Source organism: Stegostoma tigrinum, chromosome 28 (genome assembly GCF_030684315.1).
Source record: "Stegostoma tigrinum isolate sSteTig4 chromosome 28, sSteTig4.hap1, whole genome shotgun sequence".
NCBI classification, from domain to species: Eukaryota; Metazoa; Chordata; class Chondrichthyes; order Orectolobiformes; family Stegostomatidae; genus Stegostoma; species Stegostoma tigrinum.
In genome coordinates this window covers 31,206,573-31,228,946 of record NC_081381.1, presented here as the reverse complement: position 1 = coordinate 31,228,946, position 22,374 = coordinate 31,206,573, and the positions used below count along the sequence as shown (strand labels likewise).

General features: G+C 40.5%; 1 protein-coding gene across 3 annotated transcripts in view; it reads right to left on the bottom strand.

Annotated features, from left to right (window-relative positions):
* Positions 1 to 7: 7 nt before the first annotated feature.
* Positions 8 to 22,374, bottom strand: part of ano11 (anoctamin 11) — a 71,868-nt gene continuing 49,501 nt past the window's right edge. Inside the window, exons 11-23 of one of the 3 annotated variants that reach the window (XM_048561660.2) lie at positions 22,120 to 22,263; positions 21,087 to 21,224; positions 19,585 to 19,683; positions 17,063 to 17,165; positions 12,854 to 12,965; positions 10,488 to 10,542; positions 9,578 to 9,675; positions 8,408 to 8,544; positions 7,267 to 7,472; positions 6,273 to 6,415; positions 4,851 to 4,941; positions 4,243 to 4,377; positions 8 to 3,808 (exon numbers count right to left, since the gene is read on the bottom strand). In XM_048561660.2, coding sequence (XP_048417617.1) covers positions 3,782 to 3,808; positions 4,243 to 4,377; positions 4,851 to 4,941; positions 6,273 to 6,415; positions 7,267 to 7,472; positions 8,408 to 8,544; positions 9,578 to 9,675; positions 10,488 to 10,542; positions 12,854 to 12,965; positions 17,063 to 17,165; positions 19,585 to 19,683; positions 21,087 to 21,224; positions 22,120 to 22,263 — 1,488 coding nt within the window. In that variant the 3' untranslated portion in view covers positions 8 to 3,781. The remainder of the gene's footprint in view (positions 3,809 to 4,242; positions 4,378 to 4,850; positions 4,942 to 6,272; positions 6,416 to 7,266; positions 7,473 to 8,407; positions 8,545 to 9,577; positions 9,676 to 10,487; positions 10,543 to 12,853; positions 12,966 to 17,062; positions 17,166 to 19,584; positions 19,684 to 21,086; positions 21,225 to 22,119; positions 22,264 to 22,374) is intronic. The other 2 variants (XR_007250498.2, XM_048561658.2) reach the window with 2 other exon arrangements.

Here is a 22,374-nt window from a genome sequence, read left to right as displayed (position 1 = left end):
TCATAAAGGTAAAAAATAGAACCAATTGCTGATGAAACAAATAGTAAGAGTTCATGCAGAGAACTTTACTGAGACCGCATGGCAAATATAATAGTCTGAAAACTGCATTTAACTTCATGAGTGCTTGTATCCTATCTAAAATTTCACAGTTTAAAAGATCAGAGTTAAGAGAAAGTTAACTTGTTGATTCAAAGAATCCGCTACTTATGAAAGCAATTTCAAACACAGAAATGAAAGATACCTATAATAAAATAGGCAAAATAAGACAAAAATGGAACAGAGATGTCAGACTGTCTGCCCTGCCGATTATTATGCCAAAAAAAGGGAGAATTATGGAATAAAACATGTCGAACACTATTGAACCTGTAATTCTTCTCAAAGATCTAGAGAAGCAAGAAGTTGGAATAAAAAAAAAGGAATAAATCTTATATAACTTAACTCCAAAGAACAAAATTTCAAATAAACTATTACATGAACTAGTTTATTCAATCAAAATATGTTGGTATATATCCAGGTCAGACTTCATCTGCAATCTAAATATGCAAATGTACAGAAGATACAAACCAGTTCAGCAAGTGTTTTACGCACAGTGTGATTTGTAGCAATTTAGAATGCAAGTTTCAGAACAAAAAGCACAAACAACTATGATTACATTAAAGAGGCAATAGAACCACATCTAAACATCTTCGTGACTCTCACAGGACTGCCAGAGGACAATTTATTCACTTGATTTTAAGGAAAAATTTGGTCTTTAGCTTCTGTCTGAATGGATCTATATTAATCATTAGTTTTTTTTCCTTAAAGGATGCATAAATCACAAAACAGTCTCAAATCAGTGTTGCGGTTTGTGGTGCATTGCTGAGGCCGATGATGTAATGTCAGGACTGGAATGAAGAGTAACGGTTTGGAAACAAAGCAGTCCTGGTAAAACTTATGGAGAGAACAGAGACATTCACAGCACTGAACACATACTTTGTATTTGCTTCCTTCGATATAAAGCAGGCCCCTTCACAAGCACTTGCCAGTGTATTGGATTGGAGTAAGTATTTGTAAGTTCTTAGTTTACCTCAGGGGTCAAAGCCATCTCAGCTGGACCGGAACATAATTTTCAGTTGGAACAGCCATCATTCCCATTAGTTCAACAACATGCCCTAAAGGATGGAGGTATTGTATTAATCTGTCCTTCCATTAGCGGTGTCTCTTTATCCCAATCATTGGAATAAGAATGTGACCGTTTGGTTGAGTGGGTAACACTCATATTGCTGATGGAGCTTCAAGCTCCCTTCCTGCATTTGCACATGATTATCCTAACTCTGCAGGGCTGTACTGAGGGAGGCCTACTATCCAAGACTCTACTGTTTAGGTGAGATGTTTAATGAAGGAATGTTCTATCTGCCAGTGGTTCATGTATATGTAAAAGATCTCACAAAACTAACCGAAGCTCCTGGTGTACACATCAATATTCCACCTTCAACCAGCACCAGCAAAGCAGACTGACTGCCTCCATTTTACTTGTTCTTTGTGGGTCCCTGCTGTGAGCAAACTGGCTGCTGCATTTGCCAATATTACAAATAGTCACTGCATTTAAAAACCAATTAATTAGCTATAAAGTGTTTTGGCATATCTTCAGAAACTGATAAAGCACAAAGTAAAAGCCTGCACACCCCTGGAACAACTTGCATCTACATTGTATCTCACAAGGCGCTTCACATGGTCATTTGTCAAATAAAGTTTGGCATTGAGGCGCAAGATATTTTAATTGTGGCTGTACCTTCAGCTGTACTAGGACTAGATTCCCTTCCTAAATCTTTCTGTCTCTGCTCAATTCTTTCATCCCTTAAGACAAATTTCAAAATCTCTTGCAGCATCTGCACCAATATTGTCTCATGTGCCCCAAAATAATACTTTGCTTTTGGACATTCTTGCCGAGCAGTTTGGGATGTTTTACTACACTAAAGGTGCTATTATAAATACAAGTGGTTAATTTTACATCTGTATATAAATATACATATATGGATATATGGAGAAAAAATTGAATTTTGAGTTGGCTTCTAAGCTGGTGCGGTATGCCCCTATTTCAACACTGTGAAGGGGAAGTGGGGAGAAACAAAATAGGCAAAAACATCTTCAAGGTGGGCAATGCACGGAAGTGACGTGGCAGTGAGTTAAATACTAGATAAAAACTGAAAGAATTGCAGGTGCTATACGTCAGTAACAAAAACAGAAAGTGCTGGAAAAGCGCAACAGGTCTGGCAGCATATATGAAGAAAAAGATCAAAGTTAATGTTTCGGGTCCAATGATACTTCCTCAGAACGTTAACTCTGAACTTTTTTTTAAACAGATGCTGCCAGGCCTGCTGAGCTTTTCTAGCAACTTCTGTTTTTGCCCTTGATTTACAGCATCTGCAGTTCTTTTAGTTTTTATTTAGTTCTGAGGAAGGGTCACTCAACCCAAAACATTAACTCCGATTTCTCGGCACAGATGCAGCCAGATCTGCTGAGCTTTTCCAGCAATTCAAATTTTTGTTTGGAACAAAATAGGCAAGTTCAGATGAGCATCAGCTGTAGTAGTTTTGATAAAATAGAGAGACAGAGAGAGACAAGAAAGGTTGGAATAGATGCAGAGTAGAGATACGGGAGTCATTTGACAAGTTTTACATGTGAGTCTTTGAGGTTACATACTGTTACTGAAAATACAGATCTCTACCAAGCAAAAATGCAGTGAGGACCAAGTTCAGGTCACATATCGTTTGGATCTATATTCTTTATTGAGCAACTCTTTTACTTTTGTGATTGATGCACAGTAAGAAGGCAAAGCAGCAGTGATATATATTCAAATGGTTTGGTCTTCCTGTTGTCATGTTTCCAAGCAGGGCAGCGCTCTGTTGCTTTCTTGTTCGGCTTGTAGATACCAGCCCAGCAAGGCTCAACTAAGGCTTACTACTGAACAAAAGAGTTCCTCCACAGTTCGAGCAACTGGCAACATGTTCATGTGCGTTTGTGCATGGTCCAAAAACATATGTATGCCTTAAATGCCTGTGTCTACCTGCTCTGGAATTAGACAGAGGGATTCGGGGCATTTCAAATTGGGCTCTTTTGGTAGCTGAAGTGTAAATCTGTGTCCTCGCTGTGTCTGGTCAGCTCCTTGACACAGCCTGCTTGCTCACCTTAGTAGGGTTGACATCGTCTTTGAGGAGTTCCATCCTTTTCGGGGTTCATGACCAGGGCATTTCTAGTCACACACAGGCCTCAAAGGTTTAAGGATGTAGTGGCAAAAAGTTGCATACTTTATGCTATACTGTCACACTTATACTTCAGTCAGTTGGAATTAGTGTTGTGGGTGACAGTGCTAACGCATTAAGGAGAACACAACGGAACAGCCCATCAGCGTTGGATATGTGTTCAGGACAGTAACAACAGAGAGCCACTTTATTCAGGAAAAGGGAAATATCAGTCAGCACACAATGTATTTTCAATCCTTAGCACTGTTGGGAGTTTGGAGGAGGGAGAGCAGAACGGGTCAATCTTGATGCTTTTATCCATCGCTAAAACAGAGATGCTGCACAGCCATGCACAGGCAGCTGGTTAGGGTATAATATGCCACATCTGCAGCAGATGCCAAACCAAAAGCATTGACTTGTCTGAGTGAATCAATACCATCATCCTGCGACTACATCCCCACATCACCTATTGCCTTGGGAACAGCTGGGTGGGCTATTTTCAGGTGATTCAGCCAGTGAGCCCCTTTCCCCAGAACGGGGCCTAGCTGCTACTTGCTGGCTTACGGTTCTGTCGAAAGTACTGCTTCCTGTGGAGATAGAATCAGAGAAGTTAGAGTGAGCTACAAACAACCACAGAACTGTTCTTTTATCCATATTAATATGGTCATCACCTCTCCAAACTTCCCTTTACTGTTCTTCCAGCTGTAAAATGCCCTCTCCCATACTATCTCTTTCCTATCTTCACACTGCATCAAGACTAACCCTCATTACACCATCCCTCACTGTATCTCAGGCTATTTAACTCCACACCCCTCCCATCCCAAACACACACATGATCCACTGTTTCTCCTACAATCCCCAGGACCAGGGTCAATTATTTCATCTGATTCATATCCAACTGTTTATTCTCTGTTACTATGGTCATGTGTATGAGGAAAACACTCTTATTTGATAGTTTGCTGCCTCTGCCTGACATACATTTCTAACTTTACTAACCAGGAGACGCCAAATATGGACTCACCGACAGATAAATATCCTGATTATCTGCTAATGCCTGCTTCGCCAGATACCGCTCCCGTTTCATTTTCACCTCAAGGGATTCTGGAATATCCGGTACTATCCAATCAATAATACGGACAATAAAAAACACCACATGCTGCAGAATCAAAGAATAGCATCTCAATAACATGAACTAAACCCATTCTGTACTTGAAGCAATAGGGTATAGTGGGACGTAGGAGAGAGTAACCACGAGGTGATAAGACAGGAACAGTACACTGTGGAGAAACACCCAAGCAGAACCTTCAGGGGAGGGGCATCAGAAAAGTATCTACACAGAAGGGCTGTAGCTTATGGGGGTTACCTGAACATGATCTGTACATTTGGGATTTTGTTTTCATTTATTCATAGGTTTTTTTCAGATTTGCCAGGATCAGACAGATTCATGTAAAATTACTCATTACATTTCAGAGAAGCAATTAAGATGCACTGATCTATAATGAGATACCTGTACCTTGACTGTGACATGCATAAAAAGGACCCAGCAAATCCAGTTGGCAGTAGGATAGGATTAAGACTACTACTCAAAAATGAATATTTCCTTTACAAAAATTCTTGCCACTGCTCTACCTCAAAAGCAATGATAAATCCAAGTCGAACAGCCAGCAGCTTCCAGTAGAACAGTGTGAGATTTCCATCTGTATCACGGAATGCTTTGTACCTGTCGTGAGATAGAAAACCATGAGGCATTACAACACAGAAACAAGCTGTCTCTTGTGTTTAAGCTCGACATTGTCAGTCGTCTTAATCCCACTGTTCTAAACCACTAAAGGAGGCTATCTGGCTCGTCAAGTGTGCAGCACCATTTAATGAGGTTATGACCAATTTGCTAATCTTCAACTCCACATTCCTACCTTTTCTCCACAACCATTCCTTCCCTTACTGATTACAAAAAGTCTGTCGTCAGCCTTGAATATACTTATGGGCCCAGCCTCCACAGTAAAGAATTCTACAGATTCACTATACTCAGAAGAAATCTCTCTCATCTCAGTCTTAAATGTGTACCACTAATTCTGAGGTTATGCCTTCTCGTCTTAGACTTTCTCAGGAGGGGAAACAAACTTTCAGCTTCTATCCTGTCAAGCTCCCTAAGCATCTTATGTGATGTTATGTCACACCCCTGGAGCAGCAGGGACTTTGAGCCAGGTCTCGGGGCTCTAAAAGGTAGGTGCACTACCACTGCATCTCACGTGTCCTCCCAAGACTATTATTTGCATCAATAGGGTTTCCTAATTTTATACAGTTGTTATCAATTATTTATTTTAAAATTCACGGATATCAACCTTATAACTCACAAGCTACTTTTAAAAAAAGAGAGAAAACAAAGTCTAAAGACCAAGAGAGAAGAAAAAGACCAGAGACCTAAACACAAAATAAAGTCCTTGCTTTTACTTGAAAGATTAGAAATAATCCCCAATCCTACTCAGCAATCAGCTGCTTTCCCTGCACATGTATAATATTGTGGTTCACATCATCTCACCACTGCTCCAGTTCCTTCAACCACCCACTAACTCATTTTTAACATTCTCTCTGTTTCAATTACTCATGCTAATTGTGCATTCCATTGTGTATAAAGGTTTCTCCTTCTCTGTCCTGCTAAAACACTGCATCGTAAGTGTGCCAATGTTCCAGACCTTCAGTCATTGAAACAACTTGTTTGCGTCTACTGTCTCACTGTCTCAGAAATGGGACCCCATTTTTGAAGAAGGGTCTAGGCCTGAAATGTCAGCCTTCCTGCTCCTCTGGTGCTGCTTGGCCTGCTGTGTTCATCCAGCTCTACACCTTGTTATCTCAAATAGCCTGGTGTCTTGGCAGGGTTGGACCAATGGGCAGAGGTCTCACTCTGACCATCTTGGTGTGGTTTGAGTGTAACCCAGTCCCCAGTCTTAAAGACATAGGTCATCTAAAACTCTCGAAGCTCATACTGAGAGTTTGAAAGAAGCCCATCATCAGTCTGATTGGGAACACTTAAGTACCCTAAGTTAGTCTCACCTGCACATGGTATGATTGCTTTGCACATAGGTGTTGGGAGCATATGCTAATGTAAAGTTTATGTATCCGTCCAAGTGAACACTGTGTTCATATTGATAGAGTAGGCGGGGCAGGAATTCAGACGTAAATGCAATCAGGAAGGCCTGGAGGAAAAAGCAGAATGGAACTTGTTTTGGAATAAATGTTAGAAGAGAAATATGTTACATACACAAGACATGTTCAAATACAAGTACATACATAAGCTGGGTGTGCAGAGTATGCAAACAGCAAAAATAGATTTTTCCAAAATAATCCTTGATCCTCAATCTGTGCTGAACTAACTAATCTCTACCAGGGCAATGGAAAAATTGTTACAATTGGCCTGAATGATCCAAGGTTGTGAAGGAGGCAAAAATCAACCTGATTATAATCTGGCTGTGACTCCACTGGTGGCAGTCCCATCTAATTCAAATAATTGTGGTTCAAGTCCCCCTTCAGAAACTTGAGCACAAGGTCTAGGCTGACATTCCATTGCAGTACTGAGAGAGTGCTGACTGGTCAAAATTGTACTCCTTTGGATGTTAAACTATAATCGCACAGGGTTTGTCTGATAGATGGGAAAGATTCCACAGTACTATTGCGTCCTGGCCAATATTTAGCACGTAACCAACATCACTGAAACCAAGTACGTGATTATTGTTTGTGGGAGCTTTCTATAAAATTTATTGGCTGTAAAGCTCTATGGGATGCCTGGAGATCATGAAAGGCACTGAAATAAGGTAATTTTATATGGGTACACTGTGGGTTGACAGGATTAGGGAAACCCCTGCTAAAACACTCCAAGTTCGTCTTTAAAAATGTCCAATCGCTGGAGGTATTGGGGGCAGTAATTTGCACAACTGCACAATCCTTCCTTCAGAAGAAAACTGGAACAGAAAGGATGTGGATAGGAAATCAATGATATACATTGGGTTTCTAATAATGATACTGACTGATTTTGTTCTTTGATACTTACATTAAAAATGACCGAAAGCTGAGCCAACGCTTCAAGGATATTGAACCAGACTCCGATGTCCTGAGCACGCTCAGCCACTGGCCTCCGGTATTCACACACAAACTTCTGAGCATCTAGACGAATCTCAACCCAGTTATTAAGTAAAGCAAAAAGAGGAGCCAGTGGAAAGGCAGCCACAAAGATGGTGATGAATCCAAACTGTAGGACTGGCAAGAGGAAGAACAGTAGAGCATCGGGAACCTCAGAACCCTGTTTGTTCATGCAATCTCCTCTATACCTCACTGACATGCAATGTGTATAAATGAATACCAATAAATTTTATCACTTTTTTATTTAGCTACATGCTATTTATACTGCCAATCTGTCATTATCATTATGATAAAGCCATTGCCTGTTTACAGTGTGTCATGCACAGTGACATAATATACTTGAGGTCTAGATGACCATAAGTTGCGCAGCATTTTCGCCTGAGATGATAATGTCATCTCAGCCCTGTGCATACACAGTTCATTACTGCATATCACCCAATATCAGCAAAAACCAGCTTAACCTCACATAGTGTCACTGATTGTGGTATCAATTGATTTGTTAGCTTAAGATTCATTCAGAAATGGACACTTTCATTCTCTCCAGTTCTTTTCATGGGACACTGGAATATAGAGGCAGCAAATTGCAACACATGCTGTAAGTGTAGAAATTTGCTGAACCTGATACAGAATTGGTTATTGCACTAGTCAACATGAAATATTTAGTTAGCTTTACTACTGGATATCATTTCCTTTAATGGTTATCATTCTTATTCTGTCATTTAATATGTTTGAGTTTTACTGGGATAAAGTAGTGACCAACACAGATGACAGGACATCACTAACTGTTGCTCGTTATCATTGTGAGTGTATATTACTGAACGCCCCTAGTACTGGGAGGAACTAAATATCACCATTGTTGGAGATTATTGTAGCTTTCACAAAGTACCACCACCTCTGGTTATCAGTCCTATGTTGTTCTAAAGATATTCCTTATTAAATTAAGCTCACAGCTATAATACGAGGCAAATGAAGTTGAGTAATTCTACTTCCATTTTTTGTTGCATTTATAAATTCCATTAAGAAACACCGGTAAAAATGTTTCATTCACTCACCCATTTCTAGATACTCATCAATCAAGCCTTCAGGGGGAATGAGTTCATTGTCATCCTCCCATTGTTTGTGCTCTTGACAGATCTGAGAGCCCCTGGCAACGGCCAGTTTTCGTTTCTGCCTCCAGGCCTTTAGCTTCCTGACAAATACATCCAACGACAAGCAGAAAAAAAATGAAATAATTTCAAAAGGAAATTGGATGAGCGCTTAAAGGAAATAAACTTGCAAAGGATTGGGACTGACTGGGTCCTGTGGTATAAATTGCTGTATAAGTCTAAATGCATCAACTGCATTGTAGCTTTTAACTGCATGAAAGTGAGCTGTGACTGTGGGTTACTCAATGCTGCATCACCAATTGCTTTGGATAGGCTACAAAGAGCTCTAAGAACATCATTGTCAGATGCTGGCATTTTGCTGCTTCCGACGTTAAGCTATGTCACTCAGAGATGGTAAGAACTGCTGACGCTGAAGTCAGAGATAACACAGTATGGAGCTGGAGGAGCACAGCAGGCCAGGCAGCATCAGAGCAGCAGGAAAGTCGACACTTCAGGTTGGAACCCTTCTTCAAAAAAAAAATGGGCATTTCTGATGAAGGGTTCCGACCCGAAACGTCAACTTTCCTGCTCCTCTGATGCTGTCTGGCCCACCGTGCTCCTCCAGCTCCACACCATGTTATCTAAGATATGTCACTGTAGTTTATCAGCAGCTCGTATGTCTAGATTGGGCAATATTTCTTCCTCCTGACTTGTCTCCATATTAGATGTACAGTCTCAATGCACTTACACTTTCTTCTATAACCCTAGGAGCAAATGCAATAGTTTCATTATTTGGGTACTTCACATTATCCAAGGATTAACCAAAGATAATAAATGAAATATCTACATGGAATACCGGTCATCATGCATACTAACCATGAGTACTTTGATAAACTATAAACTCTTCAGTCCCCTGGGCTTTCTAAATTACTGTTTTGTTTTAGCTGAATTTCAAGCTTTTCCTCATCTACTCATCCACTCAACTCCCATGACATTGTAATTTTTCATTTCTTCCATGGTTAACACTGCAGAGATAATTTGACTGCTTGTATACAGGATACAGAATTTCCCAATGCTTGATCAAATTAATCCTGGTCTAATACTGGCCATGATAAGGAGCTGGAACGATCTACTCACGGGATGGCAAACTCCTCAATGTTGGTGATCATCTGTTTCCCGACCATGATTATGAAAAGTTGCTGAGCTAGTTCAATCAGACATCCTCCTGAGCCACACTGAGAGAAACAGAAAGAACATGTCAATTCACATATATTGCAGTCTTTGTTAAGATGAGATATTACAACAGGCAGATAGCAATAAGAGCGAGAGGGGTAAGGAGTAGAAGTGTGAAGCAACCAGTTAGATAAAATAATAATGGGCCATCTCCACAATTATTTTCTTGGCAAATAAACATCGGATCAAAAAGCAGTTGCATCTGGAAGTTTTACTAACATTATGCTGAAGAGAGGCTTCAGTGCCCTGGGAAAGATATAAATCTCCTACCTCAATGCTCCAAAAAATCTTACCCGTCACCCCCCTGTCCCATCAACACACATTACATTTTGTTTGCTTCAGAATCAGAGATGCACTAATTTCTCCCCATTATTCTCAACATCAAGGTGCAATCAGGATACAGGCCTATCCTAACCTCCTTTACGCTTTCAAACTAGTCTCAAATACAAAATGCAGCAGGGAAAGAAATTGAAAACATGGATAGAAGGCATAAAATGCAGTATATATAGAAAAGATGCGTCTGTTTAATAAAGACAAGATAGCTATAGGTGTCAAAAATGACCACATATCATTGAGAAAGAAAAAAACAAAATAGTGTCTTCAGTCCAGTAATTTGGAGCATTGAAGTGGTCAATCAAGGTCATGTAGTGAGAGACGGTCAAAAATAAAGTGTGGTTAAAAAAATTTGTGAGGTCCTGTTGAGGAGAATGTATCATTTTCTCTAAAACAATAACCCACATAGTCACTATCTCAGGAAAAGGACGGGGGAATTTGGCCAAAATAAATGGTCTTCTTCAGGTGACTCAGTACTTACATCCTCATTTCTCATCCCAAACAGCTTTCCATAATGTCCTGGGTAACCCACAAACCTTTGAAAAAGCAAACAAGAAATTCTTAGAAACATTTCATAATTGATCACAACTTGCATTTAAATTCAACCAGTGTTGTAGAAGTGATTAAAACCCACATCCTCATGTTTTGAGGTTTGAGGAACTGGGAGCAGCATACTTTCAGCAAGTCTAATGGGCAAAATTTAGTGAAATATCGAACATAAACAACAGAGTTGAAATGAGCTGTAAGGAAGATGGAAGATGGGAAATGGGAGACTGGTCAGGAGAACAATGAAATAAAGACAGAAAATGGTGGAAATATTTAGGTAAGGCAACATCAGACAGAGTTAACATTTCAGCCTGACGGCCTTTCATCAGAAACCAGAAAAGTGAGAGGTATAAGTCAAGCCAAGTGAAAAGGTGCAAGGTGGGAAAAGAATCAAAAGCAAAGTCTGTGATATAAGGCAGGAGAGATTAAATGATTAAATGAGAGCTAATGGTGCAAAGTCAAAGGGGTAGTAAATTGTAAAGCTACTGTAGACTCCTCATTGGGGTGTGTAGTCTCCAGGCGATAGCTTAGTGGTATTATCGCTGGACTGTAAATCCAGAGACCCAAATAATGTTCTGGGGACCAGGGTTCGAATCCCGCCACAGCAGGTATTGGAATTTGAATTCAATAAAAACCTAGAATTAAGAATCCAATAATTGTTGGAAAATCTCATCTGGTTCACTCATGTCCTTTAGGGATGGAAACTGCCGTCCTGGTCCTTACCTGGTCTGGCCAACATGTGACTCCAGACCACAGCAATGTGGTTGACTCTTAACTACCCTGAGGGCAGTTAGGGATGGTCAATAAACGCTGCCTAGCCAGTGATGCCCTCATCCTTTGAATGAATAAAGGGAAAAAAGCTCCAATGGTACCCAGGCTGCTGCAAGGAGGCTCATCTCCACTGAAGTGGCAGACTCTCCATGCAGTCGAGACTAATCATGCTGCTGACAAGATGCCAGAAAATCCTTTAAGTTGCACCTATTGAGGTCTTTAGTTATTTACATTGGCTGTTCACTTTGTTTCAGGTGGACCCACCTCTAGGAAACTTCCAGAGAGGTCAGAATGCATCAAGGAGCTATCTCAATATGATATCTCTAATTCCCCACCAGTTTGCCTTCAAGCCTGCCATCCAACACCTGGAAAATCTCTCCATGTGATCTTACATGTCCATAACCATTACATAATGTGGCATAATGGTGTGTTAGCTTTAATTAAAACAGGGATTGAGTTCAAGAGCCGTGAAGTTATGCTCCAGTTATACAAAACCCTGGTTCGGGCACATCTGTGTCCACTACTGTGTCCAGTTCTGGTCACCTCCTTATAGGAAAGATGTGGAAGCATTGGAAAAGGTGCAGAGAAGATTTACCAGGATGTTGCCTGGAATGGAGGTCTTATGAGGAAAGATTGAGAGAGCTGGGGCTTTTCTCTTTAGAATGACAAAGGATGAGAAGTGACTTGAGAGAGGTGTACAAAATGATCAGAGGTACAGATAGAGTGGACAGCCAGAGACGTTTTCTTAGGGTGGAGGTAGCTATTACGAGGGGGCATAGTTTTAAACTGAATTTAGGTAGATATAGGGGAGATGACAAGGTAAGTTCTTTACTCAGAGAGTGGTAGGAGTGTGGAATGCACTGCCAGAGAGGGTAGTAGAATCGGCCTCATTAGAGACATTTAAGCGGCTATTAGATAGGCACATGGGTGATAGTATAAGGTAGAAGTGGAGGTTAGTTAGACCTAAGTTTTTAGGGTAAAAATTCAGCACAACATCATGGGCCAAAGGGCCTGTACTGTGCTGTACTGTTCTATGTTCTATGTAAAAGTAAAATGTTGAGAACTTAGGTGCTTTTCTTGAATTGGGAAACAAGTTGAATGATGACAGAAGTAGTGATTTAGTGAAAGCAAGTCTGGTTCTAAAACTACGTAGGTTATATGAGGATGTGATGACTGGGATAAGGAATTCCACCAATTTTTCATATTGGTTTTAGTGAATTACTGTACAGTAAGACATGATGTGATTAATATTGATTTCTATGCAATGAGAATGAAGCAAGTACATAAAATGACAGGGCATGTGGAGCATAGGAGGACTAAGAATTTGACCAAAGCTTCCCTACATTCTAAAGTTTTCAGACACTGATAAATATATTCAAATCTTTATTACCCATGCCTTTCAGTTCTGGGAAATTCTCACTTTCAATTTGACTATAGTGGAATGCTCTGGAAAAGAGCCAGCAATTATCATTAACAATCTACATCATCTCATTTTAACCTTACAATAGTTTGCTTGCATTTTTACCTCACCTTCCTTTGACAAATGCCACATAGAATGGAGAGGAATAGAAGTTAACAAACTGGAACACAAACACTTTAAATGTGAATGCATCTTCGAACTGCGACTGTGTGCGGTGCATCTCTGCAGAAGACAGTAAAGCAAGTATCAATAAACATTCTAGCCACAAGAATAAACATGTGTTTTTTTTAAAATTATTTATGGGATGACAGCATCACTGGCAAGGCCAATGCTTTTAGATTAGATTCCCTGCAGTGTGGAAACAGGCCCTTCGGCCCAACAAGTCCACACCACCCCTTGAAGCATCCCACCCAGACCCATCCCCCTATAACCCACACACCCCTGAACACTATGGGCAATTTAGCATGGCCAATCCAACTAGCCTGCACATCTTTGGACTGTGGGAGGAAACCGGAGCACCCGGAGGAAACCCACGCAGACATGGGGAGAATGTGCAAACTCTGCGCAGACAGTCACCTGAGGCTGGAATTGAACCTGGGTCCCTGGTGCTGTGAGGCTGCAGTGCTAACCACTGAGCCACCGTGCTGCCCATTTTTTGTACACCTCTGTTTGATCTGGAAAAGGGGATACTGAAATACCTTCTTTCTTGTGCTATTGTGGTGAAGATACATTGGACTGCACAGGATTTTGTGACAATGAAGGAACAATGATATATCTCCAAGTTAGGATAGTCTGTGGTTTGAATAAGAGATTGGAGCTGTGTTCTACGAATCTGCAAGAAGTTTCCAAGTTTGAAAGGTGTTGCCAAAAGAGCCTTCACAAGTTGTTGTAGTACATGCAATGCATACTGTACATTGGGGACGAACTGAATGCCTAAGATGATGAATGAAGTGTCAAGTAAGTGGCATTTTGTTCTGGATAGTGTTGCCATTCATGAATGTTATTAGAACTACAGACATCCAGTTACAGGTAGTTTCATCGTACTCTGGATGTGTTCCTTATAAAAGGTGGAAAAGGCTCTGAAGAGTCAGGAAGTGACTTTCTATCGAAAACTCAACCTCTATCTGTTCTTGTAGACACGAGTATTTACCTGCTGGTTGTTAGGGTCCTATTCAATGGCCCCACAATGTTGATGGTTGGGTTTCAGTGATGATAATACCATTGAAAGTTCAAGGGAAGGTGAAGAGCTTCTCTCCTGTCAGAGATAGTCATTGCCTACTACTTACGTGGCATAAATGTTACTTGTCACTTATGAATCCAAGCCTGAATATTGTCCAGGCCTTGTTGTATATGGTTACAAATTCTAGAATTTATAAGATGGCTCAGTTTTAAAATATCTCTTTCAATTAAAAGATAAAACAGAATATCCTAAAGTCATACTGAATTTTGCCCAGAGAAGAGCCATGTTTGTAAGTGGTAGAGATCCAGATCAGAAATCAAGGGCCAAGGCGGTATCTTGGGACAAAAGAGGAACAAACTAATCTTTCTGAGAGCTGCACAGGAAGACAGAACACTGTTGCTGCTATTCCATTCAAAGGGAAACACTATTTTGAGATTTAAAAAACAACACAGAATGGTGAAAATGGATTTCCTATTCTTGGCTGCTGCAAGTCTGTTCAGATGTGCTTCAGAGATTGAGTGAAGGGAATTTTAAAGACAATGGAAGACTCAATTTACTGGAGAAAGGATCCTGTTAGAAAGCCGGGGGCATTTGGAATTTTATCTACAAGGTAATATATGTGCTGAAATTGTGGTGTAATGTAAAAATGCAGCATGGTGTTCTGGGTTGTGTTAATTACTTAAATCAGGAAAATACCTTTTCCATAATCAGCAGCTAATACACTAGGCTGAGTAATGTGTAGTTGGTGTTGATTGTAGTTAGCTTGTTACTGTAGAAGTCTTAAGATATGAAATCCTATAATGTGATATTTTGATTACTAGGAAATTCATAATACTTCCTAAATGTTAACAATCCTGTGAATCAATTGAAGATGTCTCAGCTAAGGGCACTGCCCCCTAGCGCTCTTGCAACAACATTCTGAGCCTGAAATGACTGGCCTCCAATGACCGGAACAATCCTCCTCTACGCTGGGGACCTCATTGGGAATTTGGGAAGAGTTTGACTTTACTAGGTCTCCTTGATGTCTCACTTGTTTCAATGCTGTCCTGATGCCAAATGCAGTCAATCTCACTTCTGGAATTCAGCTCTTTTGACCACATTTGAACCATAAAGTCATAGAGTTATCTAACACAGCAATAGACCCTTTAGTCCAATTCATTTGCGCCAACCAGATATTCTGAACTGCTCTAGTCCCATTTGCCAGCACTTGGCCCATATCCCTTTAAACCCTTCAAGATGCCTTTTAAATGCTGTCATTGTACCCGGCTGCACCACCTCCTCTCGCAGCTTGTTCCATATACACACCACCCTCTATGTGAAAAAGTTGCTCTGCAGGTACTTTTCTAATCTTTTCCCTTTCATCTTAAATCTATGCCCTCTAATTTTGGACTTTCCTTCCCTGGGAAAATGGCCTGATCTATTCACCTTATCCATGCCCCTCATGATTTTATAAACCTCTATAAAGTCGCCCCCTTAGCCTCCGACACTCCAGGGAAAATGCCCCAGGCTATTCAGCCTCTTGCTATTGCTCAAACCTTCCAATCGGGCAACGTCCTTGAAAATATTTTCCGACGCCTTTCAAGTTTAACAACATATATACCAGGGAAAACAGAATTGAATGCAGAACTCTAAAAGTGGACTCACCAATGCAACATGTTGTCCCAAATTCTCTACCTCAATACACTGACCAATGATGGCAAGTGTGCCGAACGCCTTCTTCACTATCCTGTCTACATGCATATCCAATTTCAAGATAATATGCATCTACACCCTAATGTCTCTTGGCTCAGCAACACTCCCTAGGGCCCTACCATTAACTGTATAAGTGCTACCCTGATTGCCTTAGCAAATGCAATGCCTCATTCATCTAAATTGAATTCCATCTGTCACTCTTTGGCTCCTTGGCCCATCTGATTAAAATCTCGTTGTACTCCAAGATAACCTTCACTGTCCACTCCACCACAAACTTTGGTCTCATCTGCAAACTTGCTAACTATACCTCCTATATTCAGATCCAAATCATTTATATAAGTGACAAAAAGTAGTGGACCCAGCACTGATCCTTGCTGCACACAACTGGTCACAGGCCTCCAGTCCTAAACACAACCCTCTAGCACTGTCATTCCCTACTTTCAAGCCAATTTTGTATCCAATTGGCTAGCTTCCCATAAAGTTCTGGGAATCATCTGATCAGATCACAGGAATTATCTACTTTTACAAAGCTAAAATGAGGCCTGGAGCCAAGTCACACTGGCAGTACATAAATCAAGCATCAGTGAGGTTATTGGTGAGTAAATACCTCCTGATAATACTGTCAATGACAATTTCTCTTTATCATTTTATTGATAGTCAAGCATAGACTCTCGAGAAGTTAGGTGGGCAAAATGGACTAGTCCTGCTTTTTATTGACAGAACATACATAGTCAATTTCCCACTTTGGCCAATGAATGCCAGTGTTCTAGCCGTTCTGGAACAACTTGGCTAGAGGTACCATTAGCTCTGGACAGAAATGCCTTCAGCTCTACAACCAAGATACTGTTTGGCCTATAGTACTTGTTTAGTGTGTTTAGGTGTTTTGTGGAGTCAGTTGTCTTCTGGGACAGCATGGATCTCAGCAGGCGGCCTAAATAGGTCATCTGCTCAGCATTTTTGTTTGGAAAGGTTGCAAACCTAGGCCTTCCCACTCATCCTACTGGGTGTCGTCACCACTGAGGACATGGAGCCTCCCCCTTCATCAGTTATTTAACTGCCAACCATTCCTAGCGAGATGTGGCAGGATTGCTTTTGCTGTTTAGCATGCATGGAATGCAATGTAATTATCTATATAGATCATCAAGTCTGCAAAATGATGGCATCCTGTGTACAAGTGCTATAACATAAATATGGTTTGTTAGGCTAATGTATTAGATTATCTGCATATTAAAAAAATCCCTTTAAGTTAGCTGCAGTGACAGTGCTTGACTATGCCACTGAGATTAAGGACCAGCCACAATCATACTGAATGGCAGACTGAATTCGATGCATCAAATAGAATATTCCGACTTATTACAATTCCAAATTTATAAAGGGGTAGAGCTATGAGCATATTTACACTAAACGGGGATAGACTCTGAATTCAGTGAGCTGATAGTTTCCTTACCCCATCTGGTGAGTTTTTCTGCCAGAGAAGTGTAGATCTGGCCCATGAGCAGGATGAGAATAAGGTTTACTAAGGAGCTGCTGATATTCGCTATGTTTCCAGCCTGTCAGGGATTAATTGCAATACACTGAGTACAATTAGAACATATCTAATATTAGAAGCATATATGAGCATCAGACAGGTGAATGAAGACCTTCAGGACAGCTGCCACCTCTGGAACTGTAGTTCAACATCAGTAAGCAAGTTCAGGAAAGGAGAGCATTAAATTTCAATGTTGTGCATGATGGGCTGTGCATTGGGTTAACCAGCACATATATCAGCTGCAATATTTGAAGACATCCTCGCCCCACAGGAAAGAAATTATTCCAGAATTGCCATCAGTGGGGAAATGTCAAAGGTGACATTTATTATTAGCAAGGATGATCTTGATTGCAAGCCATTTTACACACATCGGAGAAGTTATACATTTAAATTAAATTTAGTGACCACTTAAAGCGATTAATCTTCAACCCCAGTTCTCCACTGATCTGTGTGTTTAATATTGGAGCTATGTATTTTACCCAAAGGCAGGGCCATTCCTAGCATCCACTGGCTTGACCGTATAACTTTCTCAGGTTGCCCATGCCCACGGTTATCCAAATCTTTCAATTTGTGAACATCTTTAAAAGCTGTTCGTTGCCTACCCCTTATCTGATTGTATATCTGAAATATCTTGTAATCCTGTTTCCCTGTGAGCACTGTGCTTTTGACTTTCTGAGCATCTTCCCTCTCTTTGCCAAACCACATGCAATGGCATTCTTCAGCTACCCAAGGTTTGCATATATCTTTTTGTCTCCAACTCCACTGGATTCAGAATTTCCTGACCCTTAGAAGACAAAGGGTGGTAGTATATGGAAAATATTCAACATGGTGCTCAGTTACGAGTGGTGCACCACGAGGATTTGTTCTGGGTCCTCTTCTATTTGTGACTTTTGTAAATGATTTGGATGTAGGAGTGGAAGGATGGATGAGTAAGTTCACGGATGATGCAAAGGTGGGTCGAGTTGTGGATAATGTGGAGGGCTGTTTGAGATGACAAAGGGACGTTGATAGGATGGAGAGCTGGGCTGAGAAGTGGCAGACAGAGTTTAACCCTGAAAAGTGTGAGGTGATTCATTTTGGAAGAACAAATTTGAAAGCAGAATACAGGGTTAACGGAAAGATTCTTGGCAGTGTGGAGGAGCAGAGGGATCTTGGGGTTCATGTCCACAGTTCCTGAAAGCTGCCACCCAGGTGGATAGAGCTGTTAAGAACACGTATGGTGTGTTAGCTTTCATTAATAGAGGGATTGAGTTCAAGAGCCGTGAAGATACGCTCCAGCTATATAAAAGCCTGGTTCAGCCACATCTGGAGTATTGTGTCCAGTTCTGGTCGCCTCATTACAGGAAAGATGTGGAAGCATTGGAAAAGGTGCAGAGGAGATTTACCAGGATGGTCCCTGGAATGGAGGGAAGGTCTTATAAGGAAAGGTTGAGAGAGCTATGGCTTTTCTCTTTAGAACGATGAAAGATGAGAGGTGGCTTGATAGAGTTGTACAAAATAATCAGAGGTATAGATAGAGTGGATAGCCAGAGACTTTTTCCTAGGGTGGAGGTAGGTATTACGAGGGGGCATAGTTTTAAAGTGAGTGGAGGTAGATACAGGGGACACATCAGAGGTAAGTCCTTTACTCAGAGATTGGTCGGGCCGTGGAATGCATTGCCAGAGGGGTTGGTGGAGTTGGCCTCATTAGGGGCATTTAAGCGGCTATCAGATAGGCATAGGGGTGATAGTATAAGGTAGAGGTGGAGGTTAGAGAGACCTTGGGTTTTAGGGTAAAAGTTCAGCATAACATCGTGGGTCAAAGAACTGTACAGCACAGTACAGGCCCTATGTTCTATGTTCTCTGTTCCACATTTTTAAAAAATCCTCAAAATCCATTTCATCAATCAACTTTCCAAATTTCTCACTTTCTACTGATTAGCATAATGAAAATAGCTGCTGAATGAGGTATTGTTAGTCTGAAAGGGGAGTGCAAGCTGTTGCTGTCGTTAATGCTGAGAAAATGCAGCATTTTGTATTTTGTTTACCCTGTATCAGACTTGGCCATGTTCTGATTAGGTACACCATAAATTAAATGCACAATTCCCTCTCTCGCTAATCTTCTATCAAAATGAAACTCATCTTACACTATCCTATCACACACCCAGTCACTTGCTGCATTGTTAAATGCACAGTGCATTAATCCAATGAAGTGTTTTTGCCAGAGTGTCAGAAGATTAAAACAGAATATTTTCAAACACTTTCAATGTTACCCAAGTGATTCAGTTAATTACTGCCATTGGGAGTCATGGTGACTTGGTCAAGGACAATGCAAAGAGGTAAGTTATTACATTTAGTCCCACAGCATAGCTTAAAGTACATGGAAAGCTGAACATGCACTTATTATAGCACTTGTACAGCACACAACAGTTAATACGCAGGGTTGGTTATCCTTTTCTCACCTGAGTCTTTAGGATAGTGTTGCCTGTGTGGTACATCATCACACTGATAATCCCACGGTACATGATCACGGTCACCAGGAAAATCATCACTATAAGCAACTGGGCCAGGCAGCAAACATGCAAAATGGAAAAAACAATAATGGAAGGCAGAATTGAGGAAGAAGAAAGAATGGCTTGGAGGAGAGGAGGTTACATAAAATAAAGAGAATGAGATACCACATAGAAGAACAACAAAGACAGTGAAGAAGTTAAGAAGTATGCAAAAGTGAATGAGAAACAAGAGTGGAGAAGAAAATTGAAAAGCCGAAAAGGGAAGATTTAAACGGAAAACAAAAATAACTATTAGTATCTCATATTTATTGAAGCAATAAATACCAGACCAATTAAAAAAGCAACTATTAACACAACACTTAGCATTAAACACTTCCTGTTGATGCAATGCTAATCAAACTGGACTAGTCCAAAGATTTAAGCTAATGATTTGGGGTCATGGGTTCAAATCATCCCAGGAGCATTGGTGAAATTTAAATTAGATCAATAAATTCTAGAATTAAAAGCTAGCCTCAGTAATAGTGACCAGGAAGCCATTGTTGACTGTTGTGAAAATCCATCTGGGCCACTAAAGGGAAACATATTTGGCAGCCTCACTCAGCCTGGCTTACATGAGACTCTGGACTGATGGTAATATGTTTGCTTCTTAACTGCCCTCCAAAAGCCAGACAATTCAACGGCAATTAGGAATGGGGAAAAAATATTTACTTTCTCAATGATGCCCACATCCCATGAAAGAATAAAATATCCCCTTAAACCAGCATAAAACAACATCTCAGAGAAAGACAACCCATTACCCTTCATTAAATCAAGAATTTTCTTTCCTAAAAGCAAAAAACACAATATAAAATCTGTCCTATGCTTAATGTAGTCTCAGACTTGACAAGAACTGATCAGTCAGTTCACTCATCTTTTGTGTAGGACCTGTCTGTTGGATATTAGAAACCATCACAACAGGCACAATGTTCAATAATATAGTGAATGTGGTGCAAATTAAAGTAAGTAATTCCCTTTTAAGTGTATATTGAAATTTGTTCTCATCTACACTTTCACATTCCAAGCATAGTATTATTAGTATTTTAAGGTGAGTGTCAGTTAAGACCTTTCATTCCCATGCTGATCCTGTGCCACTCCCAACTTTGGGTTAAGTGGTGTGAACTGCCACTGTTGCTGCAGTTCAGGAAAATTCATCTCTGCTAGACCTACAGTTGAAATATGTTTGGAATGACAGCATGGACAGCCAGTTGTTCTCTTTGCAAGTTAATTGCTTGTTTTGCTGTCCATGTTTCTGTGCAGACACTCCCAGTGACAGAAGAAGGGCTGTAATTCAAAAGGAAAACCATAATTCCTGGCTTTTAAACAACTGCCCACAAATCTGAGTGTGGGGCCCAAGTTCTAACAGTCAGGATCGCTGAAAGTTCCATTCTTTCTGGTAAGATATGTCCTCTCACCATAATTATGATAATCATTGATCCTGTGATGATTCGGGATAGGCGATCTTTCTCAGGGAAATATGGCTCCTTGATTCCAGTGATTGGATTCTGTTCCATCGTTGGTGCCCTTGCAGCAAACTCAGGTCTGGGACGTTCCTGCAGCAAAAGCAATTACTGTTACAGAGTAGATCTGAATGCTTGCCTTAACTCTGATGTCTGGTGTCAAAAATCTTCATTTCACCATTATTAGTACCTCAGTTATTATTGCGTACAAACAATAAAAAGAATGGTTCAACTACTGGTATTGAGCATTAGCCAGTGTTAACAGTTGCCAAAATTTTGACAGTTGAATACAGGACGTTTGTGAATAGAACAAAGCCAAACAGTAACTAACCAAAATCATTCATCTGCTTTCCAATTGAGGAGAAATGTTTAATCTGAAGGCTGTGAATCTTTGGAACTCTCTTCCCTAAACAGCATAGAGGATAGGGCATTGAGTGTTTTTAAGACAAATATACATAGATTCTTCACTAGCTTTAAAAATAAGTGAGTCAAAAGGTTATTACAGATATGCAGGAAGGTGAAATAGGAGCCAGGATCAAAGCTAGGATTTTATTGAATGGTGGAGCAGATTCAAAGTGCCAAATTTCCTATTCCTATGCTGTAGGTTTGTACAAATATATGAGTGATAGCTCGAGCACCCATCACTCCTTTTCTATATTGAAAACATTGGTATTTTGAGTCATGCAAACAAACAGCCTCTCATTCTCACTCAATATATCAGTACCATAGCTTTTGGACACAGTTGAATAATTTCCTCTCCTTGCAAGGCATATTATACATTGACAAATTTCATAAATTGGGTCATTTCACCCTCATTGTTTGCTTGGTGTTATTGAATAACTTTTTCGTAAGTAAAAATGTTGAAATTCCTCCTGATTTGTGTGAAGGAAGGACTAAGATTTCAAGGATCTTGACTTAAACCAGGCAGGGTCAGACTGAACACAGAGGTTGAATCAAGTGGCAGATTTTTCTTTGCTTCCAGACTCACCTCCTCTTCCTCAAAGTTCACGGAATCCCAGTGATGTGCCAGAGTGGCATTCTTCCGTTTCCAGTGTTCCAAGAAGGCCACTGCCCAGAAAGACATGAAGATGCTGAAGAAGACTGTGCCAGGATGGTCAAAGAGGTAACCAAGCTGCAGGGAACAGATGTAATGAGAAAACAAGCACAAATAAGAGTTGTGCCTTTTCCAATTAAGAGGATAACTACTTAAGTAATGGATCTTATTATGCAACACGTTCTATGA